This window comes from Panicum virgatum, chromosome 1K (assembly GCF_016808335.1).
Source record: "Panicum virgatum strain AP13 chromosome 1K, P.virgatum_v5, whole genome shotgun sequence".
Lineage (NCBI taxonomy): Eukaryota > Viridiplantae > Streptophyta > Magnoliopsida > Poales > Poaceae > Panicum > Panicum virgatum.
Window position 1 is genome coordinate 15,016,024 of NC_053136.1, and position 20,520 is coordinate 15,036,543.

General features: G+C 46.6%; 2 protein-coding genes and 1 pseudogene across 2 annotated transcripts; 1 reads left to right on the forward strand and 2 right to left on the reverse strand.

Annotated features, from left to right (window-relative positions):
- Nucleotides 1–216: 216 nt before the first annotated feature.
- Nucleotides 217–1,838, reverse strand: LOC120652971 (cyclic nucleotide-gated ion channel 1-like; the record flags this gene model as incomplete). Its single annotated transcript, XM_039930948.1, has 2 exons — nt 217–950; nt 1,584–1,838. Coding segments are annotated over 2 exons (954 nt in total), but the record flags the coding sequence as incomplete, so codon positions are not given.
- Nucleotides 1,839–16,186: 14,348 nt separating this feature from the next.
- On the forward strand, nt 16,187–17,226 carry LOC120696761 (annotated as a pseudogene).
- Nucleotides 17,227–17,748: 522 nt separating this feature from the next.
- Nucleotides 17,749–19,470, reverse strand: LOC120696751 (rust resistance kinase Lr10-like). The gene is made up of 2 exons (XM_039979733.1): nt 19,279–19,470; nt 17,749–19,178 (listed from the first exon to the last, which is right to left on the reverse strand). The coding sequence occupies exons 1-2, from the start codon at nt 19,379–19,381 to the stop codon at nt 17,926–17,928; spliced, it is 1,356 nt and encodes a 451-aa protein (XP_039835667.1). The 5' UTR covers nt 19,382–19,470; the 3' UTR covers nt 17,749–17,925.
- Between the last annotated feature and the right edge of the window lie 1,050 nt (nt 19,471–20,520).

The window sequence follows — 20,520 nt, forward strand, 5'->3', positions numbered from 1 at the left end:
CTAGAGATGGTAAATGGCCTTAAAATTTAGCCGGGGTCAAAAAACGCCAGGCTTTTATATTATACAATTTTAAGTTAAAAATATATAAAGGTAAAGTTGGATCGTGAAGAGAGCATTAGGGCCATATGATCCATTACCACCCTAACAGCATCCAGTTCAGACCACATATTAACAAGCACATCACCTGAGGGTTGTAACAAATTACAGGTTGCCTGAGATGAACGTTGTTTAACAACAGCGCACGGAAAAGATCACTCTTCTTCAGTGAAAAAGTTGGGTTCTGCTGGCTTCAGCAGCAGCCTTGAAGGCACCTTTCCAAGCAAACGGACCTTTCTGGCGGCACTTCTCCGTAAGATCCGCACCATGTTACAGGCGAAATGTGCGGCATAGAGCGCTGCACCAAGACTGCAAGAAGTAGAGCCGTCACTCACAATGGCCGCTTGGAACCTCATCTTCTTTTCATACAAACTATCCTCCATCTTCTTCCTGCAGTACCTGTGCCAAGCTGCCTGTATGAAGCAAGCAGCCCAGGTCCTCCACTGCTGTGAGTAAAATCTGAAGGTGTGCCGGAGCTGTTTGCTGTGGAGCCTCCGGTACTGGGTGGCCACAAACCTCAAGTGATCAGCCCTTAGGGAGAAACCTTCGACTTCCGACAGCGTCTTCACTGTCCTGGTGGAGCTGGGAAGGTTTGAGCCTGATGTGGGATCCAGAGCCCAAGTGAGGAGCTCCTCGCCGCAGAAGTCGCCGCCTCTGAGAACATTGGAGTTGAAGAAGCCCATTCGCCCACCATCTGTAGTCATGCTCTCAAGCGTTCCTCTCATGAGGAAGAACATCTCATTCACTGGGCCGCCTTCGTGAATGATGCAGCTTCCTTCTGTGTAGAGCATGGGCTTTAGACGATCACACATGGCGTCCAAGAGCTGGTCATCCATCTTTTCAAACATTGGGACCTGCAAAAGTAGTTGGAACTAGTGCTAGTTAACTAAATTAATTAATTAAGGGATAATATGTATCGATGAAAGCACAAAACTGATAGAAAGTTGTAGCTATGGACTGCGCATGAAAATTTAGATCTCCTTAGAATCCATATAAACCTCCATCGGAATATATATGTATTTCACACGTGAGCTTCCAAAAGTTATTAACTGCCATTCAACTTCATAGTGTTAATTATTAATCGAAAAGAAAAACTTCGTCGGATAAGTATATATACTGAAAAGGAAGAAAATTTCATAGGGTTAATTAAGTAAATCAAAGCAGATTCTTTAAATTTTCTAAAATACATACAGGAACTTAAACAGATATAGAAGGGAACCAACATTACTATGAAAGCACCTGACTTCGTTGAATAACTTGATTTTCATATTACCCAAACTGTCCTAGAAAAATTTAAGGGAACAAGGTTTATTTGACTGTCTGATCTATGTTTGCTTAGCATATAGTATATAATAGAGTTCAGATATCAAGATCGGGGGATAGAGTCTCAAGGGTTCCTTTTTCCATATATCTTCGGATGGGACAAGAAGCAAATAAATGACCATTCCTTCTCACTATGGGTACAACCTAAAGGTATAGGAAAATACCCTCATGAGAAGTGATAGACAAAGATGACGCTTTACATCTCTCCTGAGATCCTTAGGAAGTTTTGTAAGAAGGTCCTCTTCATCAACCCCTTGCGTCTCCTGCCATTTATATCGATCGTGATGCAGTATTCGTTCCTTGATATGCTCAGGAAGTAGTCTGTGTGCCATCCATTGCTGCATGTCACGTCTTTTCACTCTCATTTCTTCTATATGCCCAGAGGCTGATTGTAAATAGGTCTGCAATAATTCAACCAATAAAATTGGAAAAATTGATCAAGTCACACATCTCCACTGATTATGTAATTCAATTTATGATTCCTACTTTCATAATAAACAATAAGCTCTTGGGTTGATATACAGCATAAATACATTGAAGTACTAAACACATGGAAAAGTTTTATGGGTAAAATCTTATATGATAATTCATATAGATAAAACTGATTGCCATTGCTCGTGAATGTCAAAGGTTGACGCTACTAGGAGCAGCAGCATCTCTAGTCAGTAGCAAATACAAGCCTATAATATATGAGTTTAATTAGCTGTTTGGTGCTAATGCCAATATTGTTTTGTGAAGCCAGGATGGTGGTCCTGCAATGTGTTTTTCATTTTCAGAGTTTTTAGTGTAACTACTGTTTTTCTTCATGCGAATCTATTTCCTCTAGAACATCAATATCTAACTACAACAGAATTAAGTAAACAATGTACAATGTTGTGGCCATCTAGCTATATGGTCTTCAATGTTCAAATCTTACGCTACTAGTTCTACGATGTGCTAGTAAAAAATATATTAGGCAATGACATTGTGAAAGTACTTTTTAGGACAAATATTATAACATTTTTGGATAACTCATACAAATGGCTCACTGTATTTTAGTGGTCAAAGCTGGAGAGGTTTACTTTTCATTTTTCAAGGGAAATGACTCCTGTTGAAGGGCTGCTTTCATTTCACATTGTTGAATCAATTGGAGTTCTGTTTTACAAAAACAATACTATAAATCTGCAGGTGCACAATTTGCACCTCCAGAAAAATAAATCCTTGGCGCATATTGTACTTATAAATAAATTGCCACTTAATCTAACAGGACATATAGCAATAAATTGCACACATGCTTAAAACTGTACCTGCACATTACCAATAAGGAGCGCCAATAATACTAAACCTGAAGTTGAGACAAAAACAGCAAACAGATTCTCCCATATATAAGTGCTTGTTTTCAGGTTTTGACCATAAGAACTGCAATACAAAAAGTAACACATGAATACAGGACCCAGGTACTATTCTTTGGTGAGGAAAAAATGGTTTCAATTACAGACGCACCATAGACTTTGTAGCCCCCACCAAAAGCAGTAGAATAATTTTTCGAAGAAACCTGTCGACTGTGAAACATTCTGGAGAACTGGTAGGTAAATTCCATAGATTGGATCTATATCGGCATCACCATCTGTTGGGCAAGCATCTTGTAAGAAAGTATTATTTCCATATACAGTACTTCCACAATATAAAGATGCATGTTCACAATCATCTTGGCCATTACAAGCTTCGATCCAACAGGTTTCTTCTCGTTGAATGGCAAGAATGTACCAGAGAGCTCCAATGACCTATGAGAAGTCAATGCTTCGGTTATAATAAACTAATGTTTTGACCGTGCACAATGATATGTGGCAAATTAATTGTATTAATTGAGATTAGCTTGTGTGGATCAAGAATAGACAAAAAGAAAACAGTTTCAGAGATGGAAAGCACGAGATCTAAAACTTATACTCTCGTATCAACAAATGAATGGAGGACTTACATGGCTAGCAAGTATATAAACTAGAAGGTTAAAGGCAGCACCCGGCCATGCTGTATCCATAACTGTACCAGCTGATCTTGTGATTTGAATGTAGAGTGGTATTATTCGGATCAGTCGAGGCACATATTGACATATGACTATTAGCAATAGTACATTTTTCTCTGTCATAACCTTCGAACCTAGGAGATGGGGTCGCACTAGCAGTACAAACACCTGATAATCAAACATATCAATGTCAGCTACAAACTTACAATACTATAAGACAAGGAATCATTGAAATGAAAATAATGGTTTGCAATAGTTCTAATTTAAGAACAGTGACTCCTATACATGAAAAATCAGGTTTTCGTGTATCCTAGGAAAACCATCAGAATTACAAGGTTTGCATGATGTAGATTCAGAGCTCCATACTTGAAGGTTAACTAAGTAAAGTGGCATAAAAAATACCTGAGGGAGGGGCAGAACAGCTAAGAAATCAATCAGAAAATATGTTGTCAAATACCGCTTTGCTATTTCAAATGTGTCCTCAACCAATACACCACGACCAAACACTCTAGAGGAGGAAGCAATAAAGCCTGTCCTGAACTGAAAAATTATACGGAGTAAATAGAAGATATCCGTAAGAGAACGCAGGATGCTTGCTATATTTTCCAATTTATGATCCAGGTACAAGCAGTTGTCGTCACCATCAATCGCTGGGGCGTAGAAAAACAGTGAGTCCACAGAAACTGAAATAAGACATGATATCATAAATATCTTGTTCCATGTCTGCAGGAATTGCCCCTGAGGATCAAGAACCCTCCCCTTGGACCCCATTCGGACCGAAGCTTATTTGTTCAGAGTTTTAGAATGACATGTGTATTACTATCCTCCAGGCTCCAGCTAGCCGAAGTTGTTAAAACAATGTTATCTGATCCAATACATTGCTCTGATAGTCTGATCTCCAGTCTGATGAGTGCAATACATGTTATACGTTTTCGCATTGATTCATACTGTGGTGACTTATGGGTTCAATCGGATGGACTTGATCAAGCTGGCATCACACTATTTCCAATGAAGCAGGCTTTCCTCTGAAAAAGATACAAGTTTTTATTCAAGAAAAAGATACCACCACTGTAATGTGTGATGTGTGTAGCGTCTGCAGTACACTTTTGAGCCTTGCAATACATAGCTATGTGTTTCATGTGAGCTATGTCATTTACAATGCGAGGATAGAAGGACAAGCTTGAAGAGCTTACCTCTCTGACTGTGACTGGTTCCGGCCACGACGCAGACACAGTTAATCTGTTCTTGGGTGCGCCATGGCAGCATCAACCTAGCTCTCCGATAAGCAATAGAACTGGTTTTGTTTGCCCGGCAGGAATTAAGCAAGAATGCCGCCCGGCTACCACCGCTAATCGAAAAGGGCACAAAGCTCCTTGTCGGATCGTGAAATCGTGAGGAGGAGGCGGCGGCGGCGCGGCGTGGCGGGCGAGGAGGTGGAGACGGGAACGACAAGGGTGAGTGAGAGGATCGATGTGGATTGATATTTACGAGGGTCGAGGAGGTGGCGGAGAAGGCCAAGCGCAGCTGCGAGCTTGGAGACTCCGCTTGGTCCGGCATATGGTCGAGTGGTGGACTCGATTCAATAGGGTACCCAAGCCGGTGGGAATAAATTGGGGGGTAGACCTACCATCTTTTATGTTGACATTTGAGATTTTTACTTTAAAATAAATATTTATATATTTAATATATAATTCTTGGCCAGCTATGTATATTTTTTATTTTTAAATTATTCCTTAGACTTTAAAAAGATCTAGATGAGTGTATACTGTACATAATAATTATAATTTGGTTTTGAATTTGAATCGAAACATTAATAAGAATTGGATGCGCCCTCTCAAATCACGTATCTAAATGTCTCTTTTATTTTCTTTGTTCTCCAAGTTCCAATTGCTACATCTCCATACATACAGCTTTTCTTGTCTCATAGTTGCAGCACTTTTTCCTCACTGAGAATCGTGCACCACCACCAACAATTTTGTTGTTACACTTGCAAAAAAAAACTCTCATCTAGACACTTCACATTTGTAGTCTATACCTTCCCAAATACCCAATTACAGCCCTATCATTTATCATTTGTTCTCTAAATTTTTCGTTCTCGGACAACCATTGATCACAATTCTATGCAGGAAGACATCACCGTCTCACCGCTTTTCATTATTATTAGTGGTAATCACCATACCTCAATGGCAATGACAGTGCATACTAAGTTAGGGTGATAGTCGTCCCAACAACTATGTTGGATCATGTCGTAGTTATGATGTAGTGCTATCATTTGATTTTTATCTCCGTAACTTTGTAGATCGAAGTCTCTTCTTAGTTGTTGTTGCTTTTCCTTCTATTTGTTGTGTATTTATTTTCTATTTCCTCATATGAAGCTACACTTCTTAGCAAAGCGAACCTATGATTCGTAGTTGACATCACCTTCTTAGAATAATATGACTAATTCTACCTTTTTTTTCTCTCCCTTTGTTTTGGTAATACTTTTTCTCTGTAAGTTTTTGTTATTAAGTTATGATGCTTTTATCCATGGTTGTCCTGATTCTCTCTAAATTGCACACTATCCTATTTTTTTTAGTTTAGAATTACTCCACGAAAAGCTAGATCGCCATCAATCTAACTACAGTTAGAGTCATTTCTTTGCGGCATCACCATCCGCAGTGGTGTTTGAGATATTAACATTATGATGAAGGGCACATCTAGGCTCAGCAGACGCTATGGTTTAGCTGCTACTTTGCTGCCAATCCAAACTGAATTATTTGTAACATTTATTCTTCATTTATTTGTCGGTAGCTTGATCAGAAGAAAAACCATGCATCTTTGCACTGTTCTTCAAATTCACAATTTAGTAAATTGTAACACTCGTGTTTTGTTTCATATGTTTGTTTTAGCTTGAGCTGTTTGATGTTGCACCCGCATGTGAAGGTCTTTAGCTTGCTACTTCCAGTCCTGATGTTGGACATCACTATCTAGTGAATTCCTCTACCATAAAGGTGAAAATTTTTATGCAGTTTGTTGTTTTCTGCGACACCAACAACTACTCATGCAAGACTAGACCTATGCGGTAAACTGAATATAAAAGCAGCAAAATAAGGTGCACCAGTAGTAGTTGTGCCCGAAGATATGGAAGTGCAAATAGGGTGACGTGGTTGCTGTAAGGATCACCGGGGTGTCCGACCCTAGAGGGGGAGGGGGTGAATAGGGTCGCTAATCGCTTTCTATCCTAGGGCTTAATCTATTTGCATAAGATAAACCTAACACGTCCTATACATGCTAGTTATGACTAAGGTTTATCTATGCTACTCTCTACTTACCCCTAAAAGATTTGCAACCTAGCCAATCCTAATCAAACTAACTAGGAAAGTAAAGGCACGCAAGATAGAGTAAATGCGGAAATGTAATATGGTAAGTAAAGAGGTAAAGGAGAGAATATGCAAACTCCCGTGAAGACACCAAGACACACGATTTAACGTGGTTCGGTTAGGACACCAAGTCCCTCCCTACGTCCACGGCCACTTGTCCAACACGAACAAGTGTGATGCCAAGTCTCTTCGCTTGATCACCGTCTTGCGTTCGCCACCAAAGCTCCCGGCAAGCAAAGGCTAAGTGACCCCAAGTCACCAAGACAAGGCCACCGCCACCGTCTCTCTCGAAGCATCACCACGCGCACTGTCTTCACTATCGGAGCTTCTCACCAAGAGGGGTCTCCTTCCCCGCACAAAGTGTTGTTGCCGCTCCACACCAAGTCGGAGGGTCACACGACGAGTACACAAGATGCTTGCCGCAGCAAGACTTTCTCTCAAGCTAGTTCTCTCAAGAACTAAGCCTAAACAAGCACTAAGCACTCTCACAAGTGTGCTTAAGCCTATATGATGTACAATGAAGCTCTATGGTGGTTGGAGATGATCTTGAACTCTTGTATGCTTGCTTAGTCTCCAGCAACCTCAAATGACCCGGCCTTGGGGGTATATATAGGCAGCCCAAGCAAATATAGCCGTTGGAGAAAAGCTGCCAGAAAAACAATTAACGCCGGTTAATCTGACGTACCTCCAAATGCCATCGTCGGTTCAACCGGTGATACTAAACTGCCCTTCTCAAAAACTAGCCGTTATGTGCACGGGCAATCAACCGATGCTGCGTCGGTTTAACCGGTGAGTGCAGTTGTCCTGTGAACTCTGAAAAACAAACTCTCTGGACAACTGCACCGACGTTCACCAAGACCCTATCGTCGGTTTATCCGGTGTATAGAATTTCCTCTGTCTTCATATGTCAATGCACCGACGTATGCAATTTCTTCAACGTCGGTTCAACCGGTGTAAAACCCTAGCCTGGTGTGCTCCAAGTCAATGCACCGACGTATGTAATTTCTTCAGCGTCGGTTCAACCAGTGTAAAACCCTAGCCCGCAGGCCTTCTCTGTTATTGCACCGGTGAGTTCATTTTGCCCTACGTCGGTTCAACCGGTGATAGCAAAATGCCTCTGTTTTGATTTCTTTGACTTGGATTTCTTCACGGTCTCTTCAATTCTTGTCCTTTGGACCGAAGAGGCTTCAGGGCGCTGCCCTAAGACCCCCGAGGGGCGGCTTCCCCTCGACCCCCGTCCGCTAATCGGTTAGCGGAACCACCGTAGGGGCGGCCCTTCGGGCCTAGCTACGCCTTTCTTCTCTTTGTCATCACTTGAACCTAAAAGCCTAAGAATGATAATCTTAACAATCATATTAGTCCAAGTGTTGTGTTGTCTATATCAATCATCAAAACATTATATTGAAATATGGCATGAGAGGCCATTTTCGCTACAGTTGCCCTATTCTTTGAGCACATTATTGTAAACATCGGACTAGATGCATATGACACTTTGATTACACCATTGCCACATCTCTATTTCATGTTACTTTGCTAGATCATCGGTACGCCGTATCCTAGATCCATGTTATTTGAATAGGTGGACAGACTAATGGCTCTGTATTCTTGTCAGCCGGCCATATGCATGTCATATATAGATGGAGATACATGCATACATTTCATCAATTGGCTATTGCCACTATATACATAGATCAAAAGTGTATCATGTAGAGAATTATTGGCTAGGCTAGTTCTAACAACTCTAGTGAGGCAACAATATGTGCTTTGCTTTAACTGCTTGCAGCCTACTTTGAACACTTTTGCATTGGGGTTTCCAAGCTCTATGGTTCGATATACAATTTTTTAACTTTTCTCCTATGCATTTACTTGCAATTCAGCGGCATCGAAGCCTGCTAAAATATAGTAGCAGGTGATATTGATAAAAAGAATAATGGTAGGTGATATCTAGTCCTATCGGATCTCCTCAACATGGAAAGTAATCTGATTAGAAACTAAGTTTATATAATTGCATGCCTCCTCTCTCATCATCAACGTGGAATGTAATCTAATTAGAAAATAATCTTTACATAATTTCTAGTCTCTCTCCTGTTGTTGTAACGGACATGTACCTTTTATTTCTTTTTCTTCTAATTTATAAATATTTAGTAGAATTCCTTATTATATATTTATCAGTTTTATTTGACATCAACTCTTTAGATTAATCTAGACCGTTAGATATTTATTAGTTTTATTTGACATCAACTCTTTAGATTAATCTAGACCGTTAGATCTTCATAAAATCCAACGGTGTATATTCTTCTCTTTTTTAGATTAACGTGAGAATTTCTAGAACTTCTTGACGAACGTGGTGGTTTATTTTAACACTATTGTATTAAGATAAGAGATGGAAGTAACATTGTGGTATCATGAGCATTAAATTTGCTAACATGATAGAGTTAGGGATACTCAAAATGTGAGACAAGTTGTCGGGTACTCCCTCCATTCAGTTTTGATTGATATATTTCCATATGACACAATGACCAAGGACACCACAAGTGAGCTTATCAATCTAATAAATGTAATAGACTTTTTTGTTGGTCCCCTAATATTTTAACTGGGAACTTCTTGTAACTAGTGCTAATTATTGCCACATCTCATGCCAATAGTAAATATAGCTATCATTTTTTAACATTCAAGTTTTTGAAATATAGCTATCAAAAGTGAATGAAGGGAATATAATATTAGAGATACTCAAAGACGCAACTCGGTTAAACTAAAAGGCGATCGCGCTAAGACGGATGGTACAACCTCTGTGAAAAGACTCGGCCTCGCTCGACCAGCGGGAGGAGGCTCCGCCTCACCCGATCGATGACCAGCGAAGGAAATGCGCCCGACCAACGGGAAGGCCCACCACGGCCTGCACCGCACGGAGACTAACAACAACTTGGGCGGACAGGCAACAAGATGAGCCCTAACATGACAAACAGTGGAACGCACCCCGTCGTGGCCTATGACGGCATAGGCCGTAGGGTAGGGGCATGCTGAGCCACAGCAGGGGCGTCCCCACGTTCTCCGCTCCGCAGACCGCGCGATGGGACAGACCCGGCCGCGGAGGAGGAGTGTGGCGATGATAGGCTCGGGAGGGCCCATGGCGACTCGAGCCTAGGAAGCTCACCGAGACTCTCTCTATCTCTCTCTCTATCTCTATCTCTGTTGTAATTCGTCCCCTTCCTTGTCGTATAAAAGGGAGAGGACTGCCCCCCTGCAGGGGGGACTCTCTCTTTTGGAACCTAGACACTCCTCTCTAGAAAGGGCGCCACGGAACTCTGGCTAGTTGGGGACGTGCGGCTGTCCCAACCAGACAAGCGCTTAGTTTTCCACATTTGCACACACTAGATATTTGGGGCACCCATCCCTCTCTCTACCGTTTGTACACCCCTATTGCAAACTGATGCAAGATACACGAGCCACCGCGAACTGCACATAGGGTGTTACGCTTCCGTGCGGCCCGAACCAGTATAATTCTTGTGTCATCTCGCATACTATCCGTCCCTAAACGCGCAATCCACGAGAATCACTAGCTGGTGGTAAAAAAACAACGACAGTTGGCGCGCCAGGTAGGGAACTTTGTGCATTTCATTCGTCTCTTCACCAGGTGGCGGATGGCCATCGACGCTGGAGGATGGGTCCCGGGCGCGCTCGTGCGCTTCGGTGACCTGCGCTTCATCACCAACCCAGAGTGCGGACTGGAGCGGGTCTGCGCTCCTGTTCGGCCCACCGACATCACCTGTACCGACCTCGCCGTTAACTCCTTGCATGGACTATGGCTGGACGCGCCGGAAGCCGCCGCCCCCACACGCCCAGTGACCCGCCGTCAATCACGGGAGCATGGAGCAGCAGCTCGGCGCATTTCTGGGTAACCGACCAGTACAGGATGGCTTGCGTTCTGTTCTCTTCTATTTCACCAACATCATGGTGCAACTCTCCGAAAGAGAACTGATCTCCCCAGGGATTCTCGCCAGGGGCGCCCCAACAGTGTTCCTCTTTGGCCCGCACGATGCTGCTCGTAGCCTCCGAGCCAGTGGACATTCAGTTCATAGGCATGGTAGATTATGTGTTCGAATCCATCCATGACCTCCTCGCCGGAGCGTCGGAGAGTCTCTCTAACTCCGGTTCCAGTTAGGCAAGTCACCACTCATCGCGCAAGTGTTTCGTGGTGAACACTCCCAATGGGCACGTGAGTGACAACAAAGGGGAGGCTACTCCCCTGGGCAACTCTAGCGATGAGGCTAGAGGAGGCGCCAACGCACTGTCGGTTCCATGGCTTAACCAAATGCGAGACTGGCAAAAGGAAATTGACGAGGCCCTGCGCTAGCTGGAGCAGGAACGCGCCGAAATCGGTCGTCAATTGGGACACCATGGGGACTGCAGGCGCACACGCCGACACCCATGAGGTGAACTAGTGCATCACAGACGACCATGGAGGTCTCCCCAACTTCGATCAGGCAAGCCAGAACATCGCCACAGCGGCGGCGGTGCTCGCCGGGCTCCCCGAGCTCGCAACGTCGGAGGAACGTTGTGACCGCGATAAACTGAGCATCTTCCTAGAACGCGTGGCACTGCGATAGGCTGAGAGCTTGATCTAACGTTGTGCCCTGAGCTAGGCCCTGCGCCCAGGCTAGGATCCAGGAGCATCACCGTCAACCAGGTGCAGCCCAACAACCAGGTGCCTCCGAAGGCGCCGGTCAAAGTCCACCTCGGTTCGGACTGCAGCGTAACGCACGCCACACCATTGATGCCCGCAGACGCGGACGCGAGCAGGACGATCCGACAATGTAGAGGACCGGAGGTCAAGCACCGATGCGTCGGGGGCCGAGGGTGTTCAGTTCGCGAATCTGCAACGCCACATTCCCGCAGCGGTACCAAACGCCGACTAACATCATGAGGTATGCCGGGAGCCGAACTCCGGCCTTTGGCTCGAAGACTACCGGCTCACCTGCCGAGCCGGTGGCATGGATAATGACTACTTAATCATCCGCAACCTGCCACTGGTCCTGGCCGACACGGCGCGAACGTGGCTCAAGCATCTTCTTGCCGATCGGATCCAGAACTAGTCGGACCTCAAGGAGGTGTCGGCGGGGAACTTTTAGGGCACATACGAATGCCCTGGCAATCCCTGAGATCTTAGAAGCTGTAGGCAGAAGCACGGGGAGTCTCTACGCGAGTACATCCGACGATGCTTGGAGTACATCCGACGATTCTCCAAGTAGTGCAATGTGCTGCCCGACATCACCGATGCCGATGTCATTGGAGCTTTCCTGTCTGGGACCACTTGCAAGTCTTTGGTTCACAAACTCGGACAGAAAAATCTGAGGACCACCAAGAAGCTCCTTTACATTGCCACGAGTCAAGCGTCGGGCAAGGAAGTAGTCGGAGCCATCTTCGACCGTAAGAAGGGCAAGGATAATGCACTGCAGCACTACAAAGTTATTGCAGAGTTGACATTGGTACATATATATGAAGCCATGTTTAATTTTCTACTAATGATTATTATCCACACTTCATTGTGCATTACATATATGTTCTTGCGCTATGCATGCAGGGACTGTATTGGGAAATAGGAAAGGAAATCCCAGAGAATGCATTGCAATGCCTATCACCTGCCCAAGCAATTGTGAGTATTTATATCGCTTTCTTGCATTCTGACTCAAGGACATCTCTCTGTACAGGTAGAAAATATAGAAAATATTAGGAAACATTTATTCTAATGCTGAATATTTTGCAAGATATATTCTTACAGTTGGGCAACCGTGTGCATACATAGTCCCTTGGAAGCTAACTGTAACTTTGCGGTATTCAAAATGGATACACACAGTGCAGTAGTAAGGAAGTGGCCTCATGTTGATTCTTTCATAGCATCTAGACATAATTTGCATTAGTTCAGATCATATGGTCAGATAGATAGATCTCATGGCTCCAATTTGAACTAGTTTTAGTAGTCTGTCTTAGGTGCTAGGGGGTAAGTCTACAATAACTTATTGTTCTCAGTTGCACATACCGTTTCATAATTTTTGGAGAACTGTTTCACACTAGTCACGATAAAAAATGTTAGTTAGAAATTACCATTCAGCTTATATATCTCATTCACGTGCAGGCAACTGCTTCATCTCATATTGGCTCGGAGTCCACTAATAATAGTATTGATGATGATGATGATGATGATGATGATGATGATGATGATGATGATGATGATGATGATGATGATGATGATGATGATGATGATGATGATGGCCATGATGTTGAGAACCTCAGCGGAACACATTGACAACAACATTGATGCGAGCAACCAGCAGAGCAGAAACAATGCATCTGTGTGATGGTGCGCTTGTTTTCTTTTGTAGAGTTGACAACTTCATCTCTTGTAGAGTTGTGCATATTATTAATTAGTAGGAGAATGATAGTATGACTCCATTTAGCCATCTCTGGCTAGTGTTGTGCTAGAAGTTTATGGTGATAATTTTGTGGGCTCCTTATTAGGTTGGTAGGAATATGGTAGTATGACCCAGTTTACTCATCTCTAACTATGCTAGAAGTTCAATATTGTGTTAGGTCACTGCTTAAAATAGCGGGCTAAAGCATTTAACAGTTGGTGTTTGTAGAGGCTAGAAAAGGCTATAGCCCTAGCTAACCCATTTAGCGGTTATATAAATACCATGTGTTCAGAAATCACCCACTAATCTTGACACCAACTTTTTTTTGGACATTATACCCACACTATACTAAAGAAACCTTCGCATAGATACTAATATGAGAGACCAACTCCATATGGGAACTCAAGTCTTTATTCACCATAAATTACTACAATGCAAGACTCTTGCTCTCTTTATCTGGCTACCCTACCATGACACTACTGTACTACATGGCAACCTTGTCATCTCCTACTTGAGACCTCTTATGCCATTATGTGGTAACAGGGGAGGGGAGCATCCCTATTTGTAGGACTCTATGCCTCATATGGTTTTACCATGTATCTATTTTCTACACACTTTTTTACAAAATATCTACCTCTAAAATTTTCTCGTACTTATCTAATCATACAAATATCTAATTTTTAGAGTATTTCATATTTCACCATGAAGCATGGTAACCATGGTTCATGCTATAGATGTTCAGAAAGCACGAGGACCGATAGCACGGCATGAAGCACGACTTTTTGGCTACCGTCTCAGCCTGTCGGCGACACGGGCCCGGCCCGATTAAAAAGAACAGGCCCGAACATGGCCCGTTAATTTCTCAAACAGGTAACAGCCCACATAAGCGTCCGGCCCACAAACTCACTAACTCACCTTTTGCCCTAAATCCTAATGCACGCACGCCACCTGGCCACGGAATTCCTATCCATCTTCCGGTAGATTTTTGCCTATCCACCTACCAGTGTTTGAGATTCGTGCAAATGAACTACAACCCTTGGATCCCACGCAAACCCTAACCTCCCACTCCTTCTTCCTTCTCCCTCCTCCCACCCACCCCACTACCCGCCGCCACCTGCCACCGGTGGCCGCGTCGCCGCCCGCAGCCCTGACGGTCGTTCGCCGCCAACCCGCAGCCCCGACGGCCCTGCGCCACCGCGTCCACGGCCCTGACGGCCGCCGCTTCCATCTCCCTCCTTGCTTCCACTGCCCGCCGCCACAAGTCGACAGTGGCCGCACCGCCGCCCCCGACCCCAAAGGCCATGTGCTGCTGCGTCCGCGGCCTTTACGGCCGCCGCTTCCTTCTCCCTCCTTCCTCCCACGGCCCGCCGCCTCCCATCTCTGCCCGCCGCCACCTGCAGCCGATGGCCGCGCCGCCGCCCCGACGGCCGTGCGTCGACGCGCCTGCGGCCCCGCCGGGGAAGATGCTCATCAAAGGAGCTGCGGACAGTTCAACATTTCGATTTTACTATTTCAATATTTTGTTATTCTAGTTTCAACATTTTATCTTCACAATTTCAACATTTTGAACATTAAATGTTGAACGTATTTAATAAAAATGTTGAATCAATTCTATCAAATTGTTAAAACTAATTGGGTAGATAGGAAGCCCCACCCGGCCACCAGCACCAGGCAGGTAGGCACCACGCCGCCGCTCGCACCCCCTCCCTCGACTCTTCCCTGTTCCCTCACGAGTCCCCATCCTTCCCCTTCTTCGGTCCTCCCCCTCCTCCGGTCCAACCCTCCCCTAGAATTCGAGCTCTGGCGAGCAGACGCAGGTGGCGGTGGTCCGCGGGCGCAATTGGCAGGAGGAGTAGGGCACGGCGCCGACGGGCCCAACACGCGGGAGGCGCGGGGACGGCACCGGCGGGGCTGCAGCGGGAGGAGCGCGAGATGGCCAGCACGCGCGGCGGCGGGGCCAGGTGTGGCCGCCGCTTGGGTGGCGCTGCGGCGGCGACAGACGCGGCTCCAGGGAGCATGCGGGCGGCGGGCGGCACGGACACGACGGAATCCACAGGCTTTTCGGACCGGCACGGCACGAAATGGGCCTGTGGGCTCGTGCTTGGGCCGAGGATGCGGCACAACGGGCAGCACGGCACAACCCGTTAGTCCGGTCGTGCCGGCCTGGACCCGATCGGTTCGGGTTCGGGCCCGAACCAACCCGGGCTCGAGCTCGAGCCGGGCCGGGCAGCCCAAATGTCTATCTATAGTTCATGCATACTCTTTAATCTTCTAGAAGCCCTGAATATCCATCTATAGTTCATGCATACTCTTTAATCTTCTAGAAGCTTCTCACAGTTATGCATTTCTACTTCAACACCATGCTAGAATCTATGAATAATTTTACATATAAACATGAAATAAAGAAAAATTTATATATTGAAGTACGTCTTGGACTTCATTCCCTCGTCACATCATCGACAAAATACTAAATTTTATAAATGACGAAGTTCAATACTAAACTAACAATAAATAAAGAATAATTTATATGGTTTAGCTGGCTAAATAACTCTTAATTTAGCAGCTATAGCGGAATATAGCTGTCTATTAGCATATTTAGCATTTTAGAGCTAAGAGATGGATATCCTAGCTTTCTCCTCTCTCAAAAGCTATAGTAGGCTATAGCCGGTTATTTAGAACTTTATTGGTTGAGGTCTTATTTTGCTAACTTTATGGATGATATTTGGAACTGATATTTGCTAACCTTGCGATTTGATTCTGAACATGGATGTGGTTTGAAATTTGTATCAAATTCAATTTGATTTGGTTTGTGATCAATTTTCCCGTCGGCTAGATAATAGTGACAGGAAATTAACTCGACAGAAAAATTCTCATTTCCCCGTCAGAACATGCATTTTTGTGTCAGTTTACTTTTGACAGGAAAGTATTTTTGTTTTGACGGGGTGTGCTTGACAGAATATTTTTTGACAGAAAAATGCTTTTCTCTGTGGGGAAACTTAGCTTTTTCTGTCAGGAAGGTATGATAGGAATATGAAAACCCGTGTCAGAGTTTCTAATTCCCCGTCAGGTTTTCACGCAAAGGAAAATCATGTTTTCAAGTAGTGCATGGCGGAGGTGGGCACCATCGGCCGCACCCACGACGTCAACCTGGTCCGCGCGCCTCTTCTTCGACGACGCCGTGCGTGCGCTGGTCATATGGAAGGCGGCGCGCTCGACGCGTACCTCCTGGTGGGCCGCAGCGCTGCCGCCCTCCCGGCGCTGAGCGACATCGCTGTCGGCGTGGCCAGGGGCGTCCGGTACCTGCACGAGGAATGCCAGCAGAGATGATCGTGCCCTACGACATCAAGCCTGAGAACGTGCTCCTCGACGCCGCGCTGACGCCCAAGGTCGCCGACTTCGGGCTGGCGCGGCTGGTGAACCGCGCCGACACGCACGTCTCTGTCTCCCGCATGCGGGGCACCCCCGGTACGCCGCGCCGGAGATGTGGATGCAAGTCCGGCGTCACCGAGAAGTGCGACGGGTACAGCTTCGATCGGCATGCTCCTCCTCGAGATGGCCGGCCGGCGGAGGAACGTTGACGGCGCCACGCCGGAGAGCCAGCAGTGGTTCCCGAGGCTGGCGTGGGCCAATGCAAGTACGAGTACGAGCGCGGCGAGCTCATGCCTCATGGACCTCGTCGCCGCCGCGCCGAGCAGTGGTGCGGCCGAGCAGGCGGAGCAGCAGCGGTGCGAGGAGATGGTGGAGCTGATGTGCAAGGTGGCGTTCTGGTGCGTGCAGCAGCAGCCGGAGGCGAGGCCGGGCCGCCCATGGGCGTGGTGGTGAAGATGCTGGAGGGCGAGGATGGAGATCGCTCCTCCGGTGAACCCGTTCGCGCCATCTCATGACCACGCCGGTGACCGTGAACCCACAGACGACGATGACGAGTAGCACGAACACGGTATCGGCAAATGACATCTCCGAGGGTAGCATTGAGACGGGTAGCCAGAGTCCACAAGCGCTCTTCAACTAGTAGTATAGCTAGTATAATTACTGTAACTACTCTTTGTTACACAGACAGACTAGAATATAATATAGTAGAATTATCGTAAATCAAAACATGTACATAAGGCTAATCTCATTGTAAGTTTCATAGAGGTTTCATGCACATTAAATGAAGTGACACAAAGGCAAAAATGATGACATACCAAGAAATTTATGAAGAGAGAGGAGAAATGGGTTTCATCTAAGGTTTTAAATAGCGTGCTAAGTGGTTTAGCGGCTGGACTCTGAAAACAGCTAATAGCGGGCTAAATGGGGCTATAGCGGCTAAATTACACGTGAGTTCAAATAGCGGCACCATGCATAAACAGCTATAGCGGTCTATAGCGGAAGCTATAGTGGGAGATTTAAAACTTTTCATCTAGATGAAACTTGGCTTACATTGTTTCCATGACTATGATACTTGATGAAACTACCATTGGGGGCTAGAGAGTTTCATCTCATCTAATTTCATCCAATCACGTTCATAGTAATTGAATGCAATGAATCGTTTATGAAAATTGTGAAATGAAACTATGCATTGGAAGACCCCATTTCATCCATAGTTTCAAAAGTCTTTTGATGACGTGTTACTTTTCGTAATCGTGTATTAAAACTTTGAACTGGGATTAGCCTAATAAAACTTTGATAATAGAATACAATTCTAGCCTCAAAATAAATAAATAAATAAATAAAATGGACATATCGGGGGTTGGGTTCATTTCTGCACCGAGATGATGAGATCGCTTCCGGAAGCGGAAGAAGACGACCATGATGAGGCGCCTTTAGTGGGAGGTCCAGGGTTCATCCAACCGAAGGGAAACGCCGGCGCAGGAACGTCGGAGTGCCCTTCCAGCATGCTCACCACCACGCTCATCGCCGGCCTCTCCTCCGGCCGCTGCTGCACGCACAGGAACGCCACCTTGCACATCCTCTCCGCCGCCTCCCTCCACTGCTCCTCGTCCGCCGCCGCCACGGCGTGGCACTCCCTGACGAGGTCCATCAGCTCGCCGCGCTCGTACCTGGTCCACGCAATCAGCGGCAGCCACCCGTCGAGGCCGCCGCTGTCGTCCCCCGCCGCCGCCGCGTTGTTGTCCATGTTCTTCCTCCGGCCGACCACCTCGAACAGCAGCATGCCGAAGCTGTAGACGTCGCACTTCTCGGTGACCGGCGCCGCCGTGCCGACGCGGACCACCTCGGGCGCCATGTACCCGAGGGTGCCCCGCGCGCCGTGCACGGAGGCGTGCGTGGCGGCGCGGCTGAGCAGCTGCGCCACCCCGAAGTCGGTGAGCTTCGGGGTGAGCGCGCCGTCGAGGAGCACGTTGCCGGCCTTGACGTCGTAGTGGATGATCTTCTTCTGGCACTCCTCGTGGAGGTACCGCAGGCCCCTGGCGACGCCGGCGGCGACGGCGAGCAGCGCGGCGGGGCCGACGGCCGCGGCGCGGCTCCGGTCGTCGAAGAGGAACCTGTCGAGCGAGCGGTTGGGCATGAACTCGTAGACGAGCGCGCGGGTGCCGTCGGCGTCGGAGCAGAAGCCGATGAGGCGGATGAGGTTGGCGTGGTTGGTCCGCCACAGCGTGCCCACCTCCGCCATGAACTGCTGCTCCGTGACCTCGCCGCCCATGTGCTCGTGCAGCACCTTGACGGCGACGTCGAGGCCGTTGGGGAGCATGCCCTTGTACACGGCGCCGAAGCCGCCGGCGCCGAGCTCCGCCGCGCGGCGCTGCGTGTACCCGTCCAGCTGCTGCGCGCTGAAGCGGACGGGCTTCTCGCGGGCGATCTCGTTGAGGAAGTTCTCGATGGTGGTGCTCCGGATCACCGAGTCCGGCAGCGACGGCGGCTCGCCCGCGCCGCCGTCGCGGCCGGTGCTGGTCGTCTTGACGTTGATGGACGGGAGGCCGTTCTTGCGGAAGCATCGGTAGACCAAGTAGACTATCAGGCAGGTCGCTCCGAGACTGATTATCCCAATAACTGCACCAATTAATCAATGTTCATGCATTCATCTGTAATTACATTGAAGAAGACGAAGAAGCCGGAAATGATCGAGAAGTTGTAATAATCGATCACGCACCTACGGCATAGATCATGAAGGAGTTGAACGTGTGTGACGCTTGTTTACCGAAATCGTCGGTTGATGAGCTTCCACCATCAGCAGGAATGCCGCTAAATGACATTGTCAAGAACTGAAGGAACCTGACGAATTAAAGGATTATTGATGAACGAGTGGGAGCAGATCGATGGGTCGAGCAGCCACGCACTACTCGTACTATATATACTACTCCGTACATGTTATACGACACAACTAATTCTTCGGACCTACTAGAGGGAGTACAGGTGTAGCGATTGTACGTTTTGTCTCTTTCAAGCATGCACTGCAACGAACTTTCCGATATCAAACATCATCAAAGTTGAAGACCGTGTCAATGTACAAAATCGTCGGTTAGTGTTGTCACAGCACGCAAAGTCGCTTAATGTACGCGTCGATCTTGACTGAAGTCGGGTCGTCGCGCGGGCGTGATGAAAGTTAAAGAAGAAATCCGGAAATGATGATGATGGAGAGAAACAACGACAACAAGCTCTACGCGCACCGTGGAATTCACGGCACACGGCAACAACAGTGTCTCTTTCTTGTTTGAAAGAGACAGACAGGCAGGCAACAACAAGCTCTACGCGCACCGTGAAATTCACGGCACGACGTACGTCCTTGTGTAACAACTAACAAGTATGTATACGAGTAGTCCACATCATCATATCGATCCGTGCCTCAAATTAAAACTTAATAGCTTAATAGCTTGTTGTTTGACAACTAACCAGCTGTGACGGAACCGCCAAATTAAAATTCTAAATTAAGCGTAATGGTCGTCATTTGAACACATCGGGTGCATTAGCTTAATAGCTTAATTTGGCAATCCTTTCCCAACCCTCGGCCCGATCGAAACAACACTCATAGTCTCACGCGAGGGTGGGCGCAGATGGTACAAGCACGACAAATACTTGAAAATATATCAAGGTGACAAACTAGGATACAAGAGTTTTCACAAACCGAGTTCAAATATACAATAGCTTATATAATGTACATAAATTACATGGTTTACAAATTTTACAGCGGAAATAACCAAGTTCCAAAGAAAAAAGCACCTACATTACATCTACACTAGTGTGCTGCCTCTGCCCAACCGGTCAGACCGGTTCCTCCAACCGGTCAGACCGGTCTGCATGGAAACCCTACGCGAACACCGGTCAGACCGGTACACAGACCGGTCAAACCGGTCCGGCAAAAACAGAGGGCTGCACACTTAGCCATCAAGTGTGC

What these genes read in the sequence shown, in the direction of transcription:
- LOC120696751 (XM_039979733.1), bottom strand. Translation starts at nt 19,381, where the DNA reads ATGTCATTTAGCGGCATTCCTGCTGATGGTGGAAGCTCATCAACCGAC. An exon ending in CTTCATGATCTATGCCGTAG is followed by an intron (nt 19,179 to 19,278) that starts GTGCGTGATCGA and finishes TAATTGGTGCAG; the next exon opens with TTATTGGGATAATCAGTCTC.